We start from the raw sequence: 18,812 nt of genomic DNA on the forward strand, positions 1-18,812 counted from the left end.
CGGTGATGATCAGTTCCGCGCTGCACGACATCAAGAGCTTGTTTCATCTTAAAACCAAAAGCGGACACCATTGGTAAAATAAAAGGCCAACAAAAGTTAAGAAGAGACTTAGCCATATTAATAAATAAGACGATGTGGTTATCGTGCCAATTGGAAAACTCTCCATCTAAGTAACAATTTATAAAAATAGACCCATATTGGTCAAGGTACGGCATTCAACACGGAGCTTTGGCTCACACCGAACAGTAAGTTATAAATGGCCCCAAAAATTACAAGTGTAAAACCATTCAAACGGAAAAACCAACGATCTAATCTATATAAAAAAAAACAAAAAAAAAACGAGAAACACTTATAAACCACATAAACAGACGACAACCACTGAACATCATATTAAGTTCAAAATGACCCGGGCTAGACCTAACTATGAAATCGGAAAAACCTAAATGAAAGTTAAAACTACCATCATGGTTACGTTTAGCTGTAAGGTCATCTAGATAGTCCTTTCTCGTATCAACTAACTCTTCACATGACGAGAAGACGTAAACATAATGCTGGGATCGAATACCGGCGGACCAAACTACGAGCCATTTTCGTTGCTCTTGGATGTTGTTCTCCTCTCGTAAATGTGCAAAAATTATACCTACTTTTTCCTCATTGTTATGATTTACTATGCAAGGGTCACCTACAGTTACCGTAGGTGAGAGTTCTAAATATTGAGATGGCGTTCTCCTTTACGGATCTTAACCGAGAGGATTGTATTTAGGATTACGATTACAATTAGGACAACTCCGATTACCTGATGAATATACGTTATTGCATTGACAGCAAACATTGTTATTAAAACCCTTTTCTTTTTGACGCAAACTGATATCCACATAGTCATGACATGAAGGCATGTCTTTTATCTGGTCTCCACTAACCTCTTTTAAGAGTTTAGATATAATTTGGTTTCGATGGAACCTAAAAGTATCCACGTATTTTTTTTCATACTCATTAATTTTAGGAACTATACTGCCAAAAGCACCTACCCCGAAAATCTGTCACGCTGAAGGTGTAAAACTTTCGTCATTATGAAACGTTGTTATCAATCTTAAATTAGACAACAAGGTGCTTCATCAACTGGAACTTTTGACCCTTCTGTTATACGACCTGATGACCTCCCTACCTTCTTTTAATTGTCTATTGCACAATTAACATAACCTTCAGGACACTTTATTTGCTGTGCATCTGCACAAATGTAATCATGTACTATTAAGTAGCACCCCGAAGATTCCAAATTGCCAGCTAAGTTCGTACAAATTTTAGAATTGGTCAGACCATTTCTTTGGAATGCAAATGGTGTGATTAGTTCAAGATTTCATGAATAATAAACTTGCTCAAGTTGATGCGTAAATGCAATAGACTTCTTAACACTTCCATTAGTACTGCCCGCATCACAACCAGTCTCAGACCCTAAGACATTTAGTAGAAGGTGATTAAGGTGTGACACCCATTTTTGTCTAAGTCTTGATTCCTGTAAGCGTGTTGTATTTTTTTCTCATCTTCATAAAGATCTAGATTGATAAATGTACCAAATTGTGTGGCAATATCACATAAAAGGTCGCGACATTTATCATCAATCTAAGGAAATTCATGAAAAGAGGTCAATATAATTGTGATCTTCAATGGTCTCCTCGTCTAAAAGGTCGGTATTATCATGCAAAAAAAAAACAACGTCCGATGAATCAAGGTTTCTTAATGTGCCAATACCATTGTAAGCTGTAAGATATATTGTAGTATCGTAATAAAATTAAATATATATTTAGATTTTACTATGAAATGCCCACAAGCGGCTACAAACGGAGGAATCAAGAACTCTAGCGGAATACTGATCAATACTATTTGCGGAAGCAATATTTTGTAGAGTTTCATAGAAAACCTCAATAACTGATATAATTATTTTCGTTATAACGAAGCTTTGTTCTATTGTAATAAGAAAACGACACCTTAAAATCAACCTTTGGTGTTTTCAGTGTTGCACTGTATGGTTTCTGATTTAAAACTAATCGGTGCTGAAAACAACAGAACGTCTTAAGGCGAAGTGTACGTAATTAAACTACACAATGGATTTTTTTAAAATTTTACATGTAGATTTTACTTGTAAAAATAAATCGGAAAATAAAATAAAAAAAGGGGGTAACCGTTTTCGTTTTTGAGATACGAGCTGTTGAAGTTAACAGCATCATACACCAAAATTACAAAGGATATATAGGGAAAATCGTGAAATTCGGCAGTAATTGTTACATTTCCAAGATTTTCTATTATATTAGACAATCGATTTTTTTTTAAATTTATGAGACGATTCTAAAATGTCTGAGGACTCGATTGGTGCAAAGAAAGTCCTTAGCAACCGTGCTACTTTTCAAGCTATACCCTGGTAAAGTTGAATTTTGCGTGTAAAAAAACAAAAAACAACGACAACGTTATTGACGTCGCTGCAACAGTTACGACGCTTCATATAGTTCTATACTTGTATGAAATATATACCGTTTTGTTGGAGTTCATATTGCTCGGTCTTTAGTTCTTTATGTTACGTTTTGTGTACTATTGTATTGTATTTGTCTATTATATTCGGGTGCATGCGGAGATCGCCAAGCTAGAAAACGGTTGACATTTTTTCATTATGAACTAGAACTATTTTCGACTTTGGTGCCTTATTTTTGTTAAAATCTAAACACTGAGACGTGTTTTCAAAATCTTTGTTCCCATAAAACGTCATGTCATCAAGGTCTCTTCTCAGAATATCCGCCATCTGTCTGGCACAGGGTAACAAATCAATATTTAAGTAAATTTAAGTTGTGTGGTAATTCTTAGTACATTTGGGTAAATTAATCTTATCTTTGTGCCGCATAAGCATCTCTATAATTCAACACATCCATGAGCCACGATATTATATATTTTATACATTGCATGATCTTCTTTTTATCACAACCCAGACCGGCTAGTAACCGTTGTATAACTTTACACGTCTGAAGACGAATATTTGCGTGAAACATTTTTGTATGATTTTTATTTCTGGAAATCAATCTGAAATCTACAACAGTCCTTTTCCGAAAGTCGGGCTGGACCTTTACTATAATGTGCGTTCGGGATTTACACAAATTGTAACCCGAATAATTCAGTCGTATTATTCAGCTGATGTACGAATGCTACATTTCTCGTGTGGGAGAAAATCGGACATGGAAAGGGCTGAATTATTCGAGTTACTCAAATTGAAACTCGGGAATATATTTCTAACTGTTCGAAATTCGCGGAAACAAATAATTGTTTTTCGCATTACGGTATTGAATCAATATGAGTCAGAGCTACCAATTATTTCTTTTAACAAATTCGAATACCAGTCAGTTTATAGGACCTCAGTTTGAAATAGGGGCGGCAATCCATTCATTTTATCCAATCAATTGGAGGGGGGGTCAACATTGATAGTCAAAAAGCCTTGAAATATTCGATAAAAACGTTGAATGTAAATTATATGAACTCCAAAGTCTCATATTATAAGACTAGCAAACCACAGTCTTCTCAATTCTTGTATGATCATGAACTAGGTGAAAACCTAGGGCTAACCGAGTGCGAGATCCTTGTGGATAATCATCGAGGTCGTTAAACACCCCTTGCAGTAAACTTGGGTTAAATTTTAAAAAAAATCGAAATTTAATAGTCTGAACACATTTCACCTCTCATTTCACTAAATATTAAATTGCAGTTACAAGTATCACAAAACTTCCCTGACCTCTTTTCTTTAACCATAATTGAGAGAGGAGGGAAGGAGGGATCCAGATCCCGAAATCCCGGGCTTAAAATCACGAAATCCTGAGGTCCAGAATTTGAAAAAAATTAATCCCAAAAGGATCAATTCCGAAATCCCGAGCTTAAAAACACTCGATCCCGGAGTTCCGATAAAGGTCCTACCCTCCCCCCCCGTAATTCTATATTCTATTCATTCATAATCTTGAATTGAGACTTGATACTTCAAAATTACATTCTCTAATTTTGAATGCTGCACACAGGCACAATAAAAGAAAACAGATTTCGCTATATATCTCTTCGAAATTGGAATTTGTGAAAGAAGAAATGACATGTTATATTTTATCTTACATGTGTACTTTCAATTTCAATATGGTTCTAAATTTAGATTTAGTTTTCCCATAAATTGCGGACGGAATAGAAGACACCCTGTTTATTTTCTGCACATGTAGAAAAAGTTGAAAACTGGGAGTTGAGTGAAATTATTTTTACTTATTTTAAGATAAATGTTAGAGTGAGACAATTTTTAAGTTACTGAGTAATTTTGGGGGCATAATTTGTTTATTTTTTGTTTGTTTTCCGTCTTTGTTCTTCCTACTTGTAAGTGTTGCGCTAGTGGTCAAATTATTCTCTTGGTATCGTCTGATATCTTATATGAATATAAATCATGTCCTTAAATTTTCAATTGCACAAAGTACGAACATTTCAACGTCTTTTTAATTAAACAATTAAATTGACACGTCTTTCATTAAAATTATTTGTAACCTATTTTAAAACTTTACGTTGAGTACTGTGTTTTTCGTTCAAGACTACGGCTTTTTAAAACGATATTGTTGGGTCAATTCAGGTTTTATTTTAATTAATTTGATATCAATAGAAGAAAAAATGTTACATGTTTATTTGTTTATAATTTTGTTGTGAGGCGTTTTTTCTTTCTGATGATATCATAAACACGAAATGCCTTCTCCTACGCGTCTAAAACCAAAAAAAACAATTAAGTCAGTCTGCACACAGAACAACGTACAGAATGCTGTGATTTCTAGTTGGAGTTATTTAGATAATTTCTATGAGGTTTAAGACAGCACAGGCGTGCTTGTTGGATTCATTATAGACCGCAGAAAGTAGTTTCTCTTTCGTGTGTCCTTTCTTGGAGTAAGGGAGATAACTTGCGTAACTAACGACGAACGTTTTTAATCCCGTATTCCGCTAGAGGCGTGCAATTACGTACACTTCGCCTTAATTAAAGTATATACGTTATGGGAAAAGCTGCAATTAATATTAACACACAAACATCACTTGCCAAAAACACAACTTAAGGTAGCACAATACAAAGATTTTTTTACTTCCAATCACTAACCTTTAAAATTCTGTAACTTTCTTATAAATGCATAGAAAATAATAAAAGAAGTATATATAGATAGATAAAAGGTTACTCTTTTAAATGGTTGCAATATTTTTATTATGCAATCATTATGTAATCAATTATAATGTAATTAGTGGCAAAATCTGGATCAGTTCACTTGAATGAATTTAGCTCTATCATTTCTTTAACTATACAGAAAATATTTACGAAATCTTAATGAACACATCATGGGCTTCAAAAGCGTGTCTCAAATTGTCCTTATGGTATTCCATTCTCTCATAAATCTCTAATTAGTGTAAACATCCTAATCACATAAAAGAGGATATCGTTTGATTAGGTGTAAAATTTGTTCTATACATTCTATCTGAAATCTGAGACACCCTTTTGTAGATAATGGCCATAAGAACAACATATAATAAAATCAACCTTCTAGGGATACCGATGCAGAAGCTAATTTCATTTTAAAGTGGAAATTTGGTGAAAAATATTTTAGACACAGTTAACATTATATTTGGTTACATAATTGTTGCATAATACTAACATTGCATTAATTTGAAAGAATAATCTGTTAGCTATCCAAAACTACCACTTTTATAAATTTTAAAACTTGGGAGGTGTAGTTATAAAATCTTTGTATTGTGCTACCTTAAATGAAAATCAGAACCCTTAAAACACTACAAGACGCATTCATGTGTTCAGGTTTATTGAACATATTTCCAACAGAAATGAAAGATAAAACTAGTTATGTTAGGGATATAATGAATGATTTATCAAGAAGAAGTCTTTTAAAACATTAATTGTAATGAAAAAAACAACGTTGTATTTATAAATTTATTTTCCCATGTTAAGGAATGCTGTAGTATTAAACTGCACTGTCGTCAAGCTTTGAAATGTGTTGTATTCGAGATAAATAAATAGTTATCAAAGGTACCAGGATTATAATTTAGTACGCCAGACGCGCGTTTCGTCTACATAAGACTCATCAGTGACGCTCATATCGAAATATTATAAAGCCAAACAAGAACGAAGTTGAAGAGCATTTAAAATCCAAAATTCAAAAAAGTTGTGCCAAATTCGTCTAAGGTAATCTATGCCTGGGATAAGAAAATCATTAGTTTTTCGAAAAATTCAAAGTTTTATAAACAGGAAATTTATAAAAATTACCACATTATTGATATTCATATCAACACCGAAGTGTTGACTACTGGGCTGGTGATACCCTCGGGGACGAAACGTCCACTAGCAGTGACATCGACCCAGTGGTGTAAATAGTTATCAAAGGTATCAGGATTATAATTTAGTACGCCAGACGCGCGTTTCGTCTACACAAGACTCATTAGTGACGCTCATATCGAATTATTATAAAGCCAAACAAGAAAAAAGTTGAAGAGCATTTAAAATCCAAAATTCCAAAAAGTTGTGCCTAATTTGTCTAAGGTAATCTATGCCTTGGATAAGAAAATCCTTAGTTTTTCGAAAAATTCAAAGTTTTATAAACAGGAAATTTATAAAAAATGACCACATTATTGATATTCATGTCAACACCGAAGTGTTGACTACTGGGCTGGTGATACCCTCGGGGACGAAACGTCCACCAGCAGCGGCATCGAACCAGTGGTGTAAATAGTTATCAGAGGTACCAGGATTATAATTTAGTACGCCAGACGCGCGTTTCGTCTACATAAGACTCATCAGTGACGCTCATATCGAATTATTATAAAGCCAAACAAGAACAAAGTTGAAGAGCATTTAAAATCATAAAAATAAACTCATCATAGATACCAGGATTAGATTTTGTATTAACGCTAGACGCGCGTTTCGTCTACAAAAGACTCATCAATGACTCTCGAATCAAAAAAAGTTATAAAGTACCAAGTTGAAGAGCATTGAGCTAAAAATCCTTAAAAGTTTCGCCAAATACAGCTCAGGTAATCTCGAGTTAGTGGCACTACGTATTCCTTAAATTCTTCAAAATCAGCAATATGTAATGCAAATCATATTATACCAATACCTTACAGCAAAATTACTTCATGTCGTCTAGAGAAACTGTATTAAAAACAGATTTGCTGTTCCATTGAACGTGATATGTAAGTGTAATCATTTTTAGTACTAGAATATAGCTTCAGTTTATTGTTAACAAATCTTTAACATGTGTAAGACCATTAAGAAACTATGTATAGCTTGATTTTCGGTGTAAGCCAAACCAATATGTTAAAAGCTGTACTTTTGTCTATAAAGGAAATTTATCATATGCTGAATGGGAAGAAATTAAAATAAGAAAATAGGGTAACCGTTCATTTAAGCTCACAATGCCTTCGAAAGCGGCATGCATTTTTTGTTTTGGTACTTTTTTTTTCTGTTGAACTAATATGAGAAATAGTGGTAATACTGTAAATTCAAAAAATATTGCGTGCATTTAATATTGCAATTTTGTCATTTAATATAAAAAAAGAAGATGTGGTATGATTGCCAATGAGACAACTATCCACAAAAGACCAAAATGACACAGACATTAACAACTATAGGTCACCGTACGGCCTTCAACAATAACTAGAACGCATTTTTTTTATTTTTGCGATATAAATTATGTTTTATTCATATTAATGATTTTTAAATGAGAGTTCAAATTAATGCGATCGAATTTTTTCGCATTAATAAAACATCACAATAATTTCTGAACTTTCAGCATCGAAATAAAAAAGAACTAAATTACAGAAATCACTTAATTTTACAATTGTTTTAGTTTGAGTACAGCTTATTTGAAAAAAATAAAATGAAAAATATAGGTCACCGATGAGTTAAAAAAAAAAAAAGACATTAACCCACTTAGAGCTGTACAAAATCATTGATGCTACAGTTTGCCCAGCAAGCCATGTGAGAGGGCTGCAGAGAGTGAGAGGGTTATAGAGGATTTATTTCGATTCAGAGTCTGATAGAGAACAGCTGATAATATCTGGCATTTCTATTCCCAAAACAAAATAATCCAAATGTATACACGGAACCCAAGAATAACAGAAAACAAATATCCAGAATACATTAAAATCAGAGTAAAAAATGTTCCATTTTCAGCAGGATATGAACAGATAGAGCGATGTCTTGAGTTTAAGGGATTTGACATATTTAAACTGTATAGAGAACGGTTGAGGGTTGATGGATTAGTAACCAATTGCCAAACTGGCGACAGAATTGCAATAGTTGCTCAACTCAGTAAACCATTACCTAGAACATTAATCATATGCAAATGCAAAACTATGGCAATACATCAAGGGTAAAGAAATAAAGGCAAATAACATTACTATCAATTAATTACTTCTCGTTTATGTTGTCAATCGAAAAAAAGAAAAAAATGATAATTGCAAAAACTGAACAGAAATGACATTGTTATATTGTCAAAAAAAATTAAAAAATAACGATTTTTTTAAAAAACATTACACGAAATTAGGAAAAAAAAAAATTAACAATTGTCAATCATATTTTTAAATTCACAAGATGATGGGATTTATAAATATAATATTAATCATATTGAACATGAATTATCTTGTCAGTATTGTCCATTAAAATTGTAATAAGTCATTGAAATTTGTGAAAACTTCTGTAAACACATCTTTATGTCAATCGTAATTGTGTATTTCAAAGTATATTTCCTGAACTGAGGTATATAAATATGATCCTGCAATGTTGCTCAACACTAACTTCCCAGGAAAACGTATCCACAGATAGAAGGTAAGGTTTCTTTAAATTTGTTTAATTCCTGAAAATATTTGAAACTCTATTAATTCATTTTAAAAACAGCAAGAAATAATAAAGTAACATAGTTTAGTGTTTTTCTCTATTTTGGTTGGTTAAAAAAAATGCAAGGATTTGTTTTATCACTATATAATGTAATGTTGTATTTAAAATTGGGAATCGTACGTTACTAGATCTTATTTTTCTAACGTTCTTGGAATATTTTTAGGGTAAACTTGTAGAAAGAAAAATGCTTCGAGTTCACACCAATTTATTAAACACTAGGTATATTGTACACCAGCTTACAGTCAAAACAAGATTGACAAATCGAGGATATCAGCAGCTGGGTAGTCAATTACTATAAATAAATTGTTAAAATTATTTTAAACACTAGGGTTTTCTACCCCTAGACATAGATGTCCTTATCCAATTTGCACAATTTTATTCTTGTGGAGACAAAACTCGTTCAGCGTATTAATTGATATGCCTGGTATCTTTAATGAGTTTGTATACATATATACACATTTAAACGGAAGGATTGATTAGAGGTACCTTAAACCTCATAAATTACGCTAACTGGCGAGTGATACGACACTATCATATTAAGGAATAACAATTCAGATGAATTGACTTTCCGACAACCTACGAAAATTTAAGTAGTAAGTCATTCAAAAACACATGTTCTCTTTAAACGTGTTACCACGTAGACGTCTTTCATGCACTACAACTCGTGCAATTGATTGGTCACTTTTCTTTCAGGAAAAAAATGTGACCTTTTCAATGCACTCAAACTAGAATATGATTGAGGATATTTATTATGTTTCCAAAGACACGAATATATTTATCTAATGAAAAGAAAACACAGCAATTGTTTGGATATGTACTAGGTTGTCTAAAATAGGCGATACAGCGTAGCTAAGGCACACATTTTTCTGTAAAACTCGTTAAGATTTGCGCAACGATAAAAATATATGATGGCAAAATACGAATAAGACGATATAAAATCATGTTGACAAGTATTTTGGCTCGGAAAAAAGTAAATAACTAATAGTTGTTTGTGTTTTGAAAAATGATTAGTCAGGTCAATTTTGACCTTTTGACTTAAAGATGTACTAAGGTTAGGTTTTAGCATTTTTGTCACATGATCGGAATACTTGATTTTTTTTACTTCAGCTGATCTACCCTTATGATTCAGGGGGAAATCATTTCCTCCATAACACCCATTTTATTTCCTTAAAACTTGAGCCTTAAATAGCCTATTCACCAAATCTAATCATATTCTAAATTTCTTTTCCTACGAGTGAGAGCCAAATAATACTAATGCAATTACAAGGATAAAGTCCGACTTGGCCTTTTCTCAAGTACATCCTCAATTATGAAATATGGGACTTCATAAAACAAAATAGCAAAAAACAACTCGGTACTATCTGAACATAGCTTTAGTCACTTACTATTCATCTCTATATTTAAATACACATCAGTGTCCAACTTAAGGTTGATGTAAGTAAATACAATTGCTTTATATCGATGTGAAGATTTGTTTTCTTTTGTTTACAGATAAAGATGAAGCTGCTGATCCTTTTAATCACCATAGCTGTTGCAGCTGCTAGTTATAGCAAAATCGGTAAATTATTTTTGACTCGCATATCAAGTTTTGAAATAAACAAATCATATGATAACCTCTCCTTTTTTCCCTTGTTAATATGTATGCTATAGATGCTACATTTTATAAATTGGGGTATCGTATTTTATCGTTGTAAAGTTAATGCCAAAGTAACGAAGAACCGTTGAATAAGACTTTCGTTTAAATATTTTCAATTTATCGATAGCCAATAACTTATACTGTTAGTTAATCATTTTTATTATAATCATCTAAATAAGCTTACCAAAGCGCTGTACTTCATAAATACACATTTATTCTGTTGAAAGACTTATCAATTATTTTTCCTAAATGACTTTTCAAACGACGAGATTGTCAAAATATTATTTCAGATTTAAAGTTTTTAAATAAAATGTTACCCGTTTTGTGTAATGAATGTTGCAATTTCTTTTGCTTATATTTGAAACCAAAAAAAAAGTGGAGAGGAATAGATCTTTTACATTTAGTGCAAAAAATTAAAAGAATTTATTAGAAGATATTTGGATAGATGTCAATGAAACAGAAAATACAAAACAACATAAAACCAGAAATGGATTTTAAATAGACAGATTCTTTAACCATTACATACACGAAGTGTCTTTACACATTAACGCTCGCATATACTTTAAAAATAAGCTTCCAATAATTAAATTGCTTATATTGATACCACCTTTTTCACTTTTAATATAATTTATTAATATAATTTTAAAGTTAGTAGTTTCGAGTTGATGGAGCTTATCCGACTCTAATTATGGGCTTTAAACGAGAAGGGAAAAGGAAATAAAATTATGACATAATACATATTTAATTCAATCTGGACATATTTTGTTTCAACCAGAACTTCATTTTTGATTTTATTAACTTCTAAACTTCTTTCTAATAACCTGATAGGTTTTGCTATCATGTTTAAAGTAAAATTACAAAAATACCGAACTACGAAGAAAAGACAAAACGGAAAGTCCGTAATCAAATGGCAAAATCTAAAGCTCAAACTCATCAAACGAATGAACTAAATTGAAGCCTGCAAGTTCTTGCGGTTTCTATGACCCAAACTGTCAGTTATTGAACCATCATTGTGTAGTCCCCAATAGTCTTCTTTTATACAGGTCATACGTGAGTTCTCCCGCGTCCCATCGTATCCTTTGAAACAACACTTAGAATATAAAGAGGAAGATTTTGTCAAAGTTAATCTTTTAATTTAATTTAGTATTCCAAATATTTTTACTAAGCTGATTTCTGAGTTTTTGTTTCATGTCAGTGGTCTAATAGCCAAAATAAGTTTCAGATTGAAATTATTCTTAACGAACATTTGAGAACGTAACTATGCCCTTCTATGATAATTATCTGCACAGTATTCGAATAATAGTGTTTATGCACGACTTTGTTTAAGGTGGTACCTTACACTACAGGGAGATAACTCTGTAAAATCAGCTAAACGCTTTAATTACGTTGTATTGTTAAGGGAATATTAAGCTTCTCAATGATCAAAATTAGTGTTTGTCAAGCTGCTAAGTAACCAGTGTAATTTTTCTGATAAAATGGTTGGTTCAAATTTTTTGAAATTTTTATATTTTTGTCAGAGGGTCAAAGTAAATACTTTGTCAAAAGTTTATAAAAATTAACCGAGCCAAATTAATTTTATTGAAGGTGTTGGGTACTGAAAATTCAAAACGGAAATGTCAAAACCAAATCGCAAACACATCAAACTAGTGGACAACAACTGTATATTTCTGAATTTGTACAGGCATTGTCTCATGTACAAAATGTGAATTAAACCTGGTGTTAAGCTAGCTTAACCTGTCACTTGGATGCCAGCCGCATAAAATTCCATTATATTGACAACGATCAGTGAACAAAACAAACAAGACTTTATGGATAAAAATATCAGAAATAGGAATACAGCAGTCAACATTGTGTTATAATTTTAATCACTATAAGCACAAACAAATATGCAACAATGAAACATAAAAAGGCATCTAGACCAAGAAATAGTACATATTCAAATAACATTTCAAATGCATATCATTTGAAAACAATTTGAGATAAGGTTATTCACTTAGATCTAAGTTTACTTAAAAAGAATCATCAATGATAAAATTATCTTAAATTTTGTAAAGGAAAAGGTTATGGAGGATATGGTGGCATGGGAGGTGGTGGATACGGCGGAATGGGCGGCATGGGATACGGCAGAATGATGTATGGAGGCATTAGATATGGATACGGCGGTATGGGATATGGAGGAATGATGGGTGGGTACGGAGGAATGGGTGGATACGGTGGATACGGAGGAATGGGAGGATACGGTGGATACGGTGGTATGGGAGGATACGGAGGAATGATGGGCGGATACGGTGGAATGATGGGCGGATACGGTGGAATGGGAGGATACGGCGGAATGGGCGGATACGGAGGAATGGGTGGATACGGTGGAATGATGGGCGGATATGGTAGAATGTCACTTATTGGTGGCAAATATGGAAGATATTGGCCAGGTGGTAATAATTATTGGTGGACAAATAGGAAAATGGGAGGTGGCATTTGGCCACGTACTAAGAAAGGTATAGTAAGGTGTTATTTTCTCTTGTCGTACCCTAATTGTAACTATAATTCATACTGCACCAAGACTACAACCTTATTTACCGATTTTCCATTAATAAGACTGCCTTATTTATCGTTTTTCAATTCATTTTGATATAATTCTATTTAATAAGGCTATCTTATTTACCGTTTTTCAATTCATATTGATATAGTTATATTTAACAAGGCTAGAAGGAAAATTAAGTTAAGGTGGTATCCAACACCTTCACTAAAATTTATTTGGCGCGTTCAATTTTCATAAAATTTTGACTAAGTATTTACTTTGACCCTTAGACAAAAATATAAAAAATTCCAAAAATTTGAACCAACCATTTTATCAGAAAAATTACACCGGTTATATAGCAGTTTGACAAACACTAGTTTTGATCATTGATAAGCTTAATATTCCCTTAACAACATAACGTAATTAAAACGTTTAGATGATTTTACAGAGTTTATATCTCCCTGTATTGTATTTACCACCTTAACAGAAAAAAACACGCGTTAGGATGAATGATAAAGCTCTATTTTTTTTAGGATTTAATAGGTTATCTGAGTTGTCTTAATAAAAAACCAGCTCTTTTCCCCAGAAAAAAGCTAACGACAAAATTGATCGTAATTTATACTGAAATGTTCATCATTCTTCGAGTATTTTCGTCGTAATAATTGTTTATGAAATGAGCCGTTGTGTCGTATCATTAACACTTTTTGGTTTCGTTACTTGTCGTTATTACAGTTTTTTCATTGTTTGTACATCACTGAATTTCTTTAACAACCAATATTTCTATTTTACAGTGAGTGTTTACTAGACAGGTCCATCTGGAATGGCACACACGATATGGAATTCCCTTTTATATATACATCTTATATACTAGTAGATATTAGTAAACTTTGCAGCACATCTAAATGATTTTGTTATTTCTTACCGTGTCTTCCTACTTAGTGATAACATTGTTAAATTGTAGACAAGTCGTAAGTTTCTTCTGCTTCTGCCTGATAATGACCACAATCAACGAGCTGATTATTATGTCATGTTAGACCTGGTCAAACAGTAAAATCTGAAATTGGTGTTTTCTGTATGTAATACTTTGTTGCCAGACGTCAAACAATCGTAAATCGATCAATCGTTTCAAAACATGCACTATTGAAAACTACTTATTCCCTTGTTTTTCTTTAAAAATATGGCAGAACACTTCTCTGTTTGATCATACTTGGAAGTAATTTTAGCTGCGATATATATCCACCTTTTTTTAATCTTTCCACAAAGTAATATTCATACAAAATATATGTCAAGAACGTCTTATTAACATTATAAAAATCGTTACATTGCATATACATTATATAAAAGTTACTATTGGAACACATGGGTAGATTCATCTTCCCATAACATACTTCAAACAAGCCTTTCAATATCTACAAAATGTGTCAGGTGAGTTTTGTATAAGTTGTTTGCCTTTGGACTAATAACTTTGTCAATAATTGCAAGTACTCTAAGATCTATGCTTTATGTCTTTTTTTGTTGTGGGGACGTTTAAATATCCTGCTATGTCTGGTCTGTTTTTTTCTTAGATAATTTTTTCATTGTATCAAACTGATTAGTGAAGCGCCCTTTTCAACTGATTTGTAGTCTGTTCTGATGTTGTATAATACACCTAGTTTAACCCCGTGAATACCTCAACTGTCTTAAAGCATGCTACATGTATATTTTCTTCCAAATAGTTCCACTGTTGCACTGAACTTTTGTAAAATGTTTGATTTGACTTAAGTTTTTTGCTTCAACTTCAATGAATTGGTTGATTGGTTGGTGTTTGATTCATGAGTCGAGCCCAACACCCCTACATTGAGTGCAGTGAGAGCTAATTACACTATTTTTACATTTAAAGTAAATCTTAAATTATTAGACTGAGACAACAGCCTACAGGTCCTTAAATAAACTTGACTTCAATGATTTGATGTTGTTTCTGAATTATAACAAAATTGAACAGACCTGGATTAAAAATAATCGAGCTTTTCATATCATGATATACATCATGTTCAGTGCGGGCATGTTGATATGTCATTTATAGGGTTGGTCAATGTGTACATGTACATAAAATGTATATGTCGTTCAATGTTCATGTTTTAAAATGTTTATATTTGTAAATGCAAATTACCTGCTCCAAGTTTGGTGTTGACACTGAAGCTTGGCATCCCCTTGGCCTTTGGTTTACTTGGGTCTCTATACATGAGCTGCATTGAACATACAGATACCCAGACAAACCACACTTCATTTCCCCTTTCACAAAGTCATCGGTCAGAAGAAGTGGACCCATGTTGCACTGTTTGCAGAACTTCAAATTGTCTAAAAGGACTGCCCATTCTACTAATCTTCTCCCAGAGGACCAAGTGCGAGATGTATCTACTTTCCTACTTCCTACCAATTTGCCTATGCCGGGACAACACATTTCACAGCCAGTAGCACCCAAATCACACACATGGTTTCCACACTCATAATTGTGATCTATCTCAATGTTTTCCACAAAGCGAAGAAACGGAGAGACGTCAATCTGCTTATTTTGTTTGCTAAAACGACCCCGTATGTCTCGAGTCAGCCATATTTGTTTACCTTAACTTCTGTTTCCGATTGACACAATATAAAGATTTTTTACAAAGAATGAGCGTTTACTTTATTGTTTATGAAAATATACTTTAAGTAAGCCTTTCTGACATTATAGGAATCATTTTAGAAATTAAAGTTATACTTTCACTTCCTAGGCGTAAAATACCGAGGTTTTGAGAAACTTGAGACCTTGGTAAACTCCGGAACATTTTCCGAAAATCGTTATTGTGGGTCGGATACCTTAATTTCACCTTTCAGTATATTGATGATGTACAGTCTCTTAATTATAATAGATTCAGTGATCACTAACATTTAATGTATCCGAGTGAACTTGAAATTAAAGATACTACCGACACAGATAAATCTGCTTCATATTTAGACCTTTTTCTCGAAATGACTACTGATGGTAGGTTGAATACCAAAATTTATGGCAAACGCGATGATTTTAATTTTCCTATAGTCAACTTTCGATTTCTGTGTAGCAACATCCCAGCGGCACCAGCATATGGAGTATATGTGACTCAATTGATACGTTACTCTAGAGCTAGCTCAAAGTACGTTGATTTTTTTGAACGAGGAATACTGCTTTCTCAAAAGTTGCTAATACAGGACTATAAATCAATCAAATTAAGGTCATCACTCAAGAAAGTATACGGTCGCCATCATGAGCTGTTTGGCCATTATGACAAAATTGTGTCCGAAATCATATCTGATATTCTTACTCAGTCATAATAACCTTTCATAATTACCGAACTGAACAAAGAAATAACACGACGGGTGCCGTATACGGTGCAGGAAATGCTTACCCTTCCGGAGCACCTGATTCCACTCCCGGTTTTTAATGGAGTTCGTGTTGTTTCTTAATAATTATTAATAACTAGAACAAACCCAGGAAATCACGTGCATTTACAGCGTGGTTGAAAGTATGTAAACTGTTGTAGGATGAATTTTTGTATGACTGGAGAATTTCAGGAAAGGTATCAAAAGTATCTTAAACTTGAACTGATGTCAATATAACATTTTGAATTTTTCAACAGTTCAAAATATTGGATGTAAATCTAAAGAATGTCAACGCAAAGGTCAACTATTTGTAGTAACATGAAGGCACAATTTTTAGGAGGCGAATTGCTTTGTCACCATGCTTTTTGTTTCGTCGTGCAGAAGACAGAATTATTGATATGTTAACCTTTCCAATTTCAGTCACTCGATACGAATTCCACTGATGAAAACAGATTATTATGTGATATTTGCAAATTAGATTGGAATTATAAATAGAGCCATAATTAAATACTAAATAAACAATGTGATTTGTGCCGTCATATTTAACTGAAATCTGCAAGTGGCGTCAGACTTCAGGGGCGGATCCAGCCATTTTTAAAAGAGGGTTCCTAACCCAGGAGAAAAAGGGGGAGGGGGTTCCAACCATATGTCACCATTCAAATGCATCGATCGTCAAAAAAGGGGGCCCATCCCACAGAACCAACTCCCCCCCCCCCTGGGATACGTTAATAAGTTAATAAGGTGTTGAATTTTAAGAAAGCAAATTAATTCGAACTAGAACACACCCGTGATTTCGCAGGTCCGTGACTGAATTAAAGTCTATAACTATGTGCAAGCCTTATTTTAGTATTAGTATTTTCATCTGATAAAGTCATGCCGATTATAAGATACACAGTTTTCTCTGCTTTCAAATCTTATGACCCGTGTATAGAGCATAATCCTAAATATACTATTGGTATCGGTATCGGACTCGACCCGGAACTTCTTAATTATTGGCAATATTAATTACGTGGAAAACAAAAGGGCCTGGAGTGGTGTAATTTTTAATCTACACCTTTGTACTATATTAGTTATATAAAGATACACAGTTTTCTCTGCCTTTCAAATCTTTGTGTTTGAACCCGTCGATTTGGAACTTATCAATTATTGGTAATATTAATTATTTGGAAAACAAAAGGTCATGAAATGGAGTATTTTTTAATCAACAGCATTGTCCTATATTAGTTATAAATAAAGTTGAATTCTTTGATTCGCTGTTTTACGTCATGCCCGCTAACAAATTGAAAACTGTACGCCTTATTTTTAGTCCAGAGTTTTAGTATTCGTATTGTTATCTTAGAAAGTCTTACTGATTAAAATACTACAATAGGTAACAATTTGACAATTTAGTAGTGTCAACCCTGTGATTATGACCCGTGCATATAGCATATTAATCCTGAATACACCGTTTGTTGGTGCGCCTGTCAGATGCGGAACGTACAGATAAGGTATTAGGTAACAGGTGAATATACTATTGGTATCGGTAGCGGACTCGACCCGGAACTTCTCAATTATTGGCAATATTAATTATGTGGAAAACAAAAGGGCCTGGAGTGGTGTAATTTTTAATATACACCTTTGTACTGTATTAGTTATATATAAAGTTGAATTCTTTGATTCGTCGTTTTTACGTGATGACGGCTGACAAATTGGACCTCGTAATTTTAGTATTATAGATTGTTGATGTAAATGTTCTTTGGTTTTGTGAGTCTTTGTTCACTCCTTGATTTGATTGTTATTGTCTTGTGCAATTTTGAGCATGTCTTACCTTTATGATATGCAGAAGTCAATATAACGACACGCAAAATGTTAGCAGCAGAGTAAATACAATCATTTAAGAACTTTTCATTGTCCATGGTCATGGGTGCCGACAAACACGTTTAACCCTGCTACAATTTGTATGTGAAAAATAAAATCACAACATAACGAACTCCGAGGAAAACAAAATGGAAAATTCGAAACGGAAAGTCCCTAATCAAATGCAAAATCAAGTTTAAACTCATCAAACGAATGGACAACTGTCATATTCCTGACTTTCTATATGCATTTTCCTAAGTAGAAAATATTGGATTGAAACTGGTTTTATAGCTAGCTAAACCATATATCATTTTCATGTATTAATCGTTTTACATTTGTCATGTCGAAGGCTTTTATAGTAACTAAAATCTTTTATTGTCGTATAAAATGTTTTACATGTTTTTGACAAACAAATAAACAACATACCTATCAATTGTCGTAGAGAATATATGTTCACTGGTATGTAGGATGGGTTTCGCTGTTGTTGAAGGCCGAATGGTTACTTATAG

At 33.1% G+C, this 18,812-nt stretch overlaps 1 protein-coding gene across 3 annotated transcripts in view; it reads left to right on the forward strand.

Annotated features, from left to right (window-relative positions):
- Positions 1–8,834: 8,834 nt before the first annotated feature.
- The window catches only part of LOC143062152 (uncharacterized), a 49,221-nt gene continuing 39,243 nt past the window's right edge, over positions 8,835–18,812 (forward strand). Inside the window, exons 1-4 of one of the 3 annotated variants that reach the window (XM_076233952.1) lie at positions 8,835–8,869; positions 10,430–10,496; positions 12,635–13,069; positions 13,884–13,995. In XM_076233952.1, coding sequence (XP_076090067.1) covers positions 10,436–10,496; positions 12,635–13,069; positions 13,884–13,897 — 510 coding nt within the window. In that variant the 5' untranslated portion in view covers positions 8,835–8,869; positions 10,430–10,435 and the 3' untranslated portion in view covers positions 13,898–13,995. Of the gene's footprint in view, positions 8,870–10,429; positions 10,497–12,628; positions 13,070–13,883; positions 13,996–18,812 lie in introns of those variants that run through there. The other 2 variants (XM_076233951.1, XM_076233954.1) reach the window with 2 other exon arrangements.

The sequence above is a fragment of the Mytilus galloprovincialis genome, chromosome 2 (assembly GCF_965363235.1).
Source record: "Mytilus galloprovincialis chromosome 2, xbMytGall1.hap1.1, whole genome shotgun sequence".
In the NCBI taxonomy this organism is placed as follows: Eukaryota; Metazoa; Mollusca; class Bivalvia; order Mytilida; family Mytilidae; genus Mytilus; species Mytilus galloprovincialis.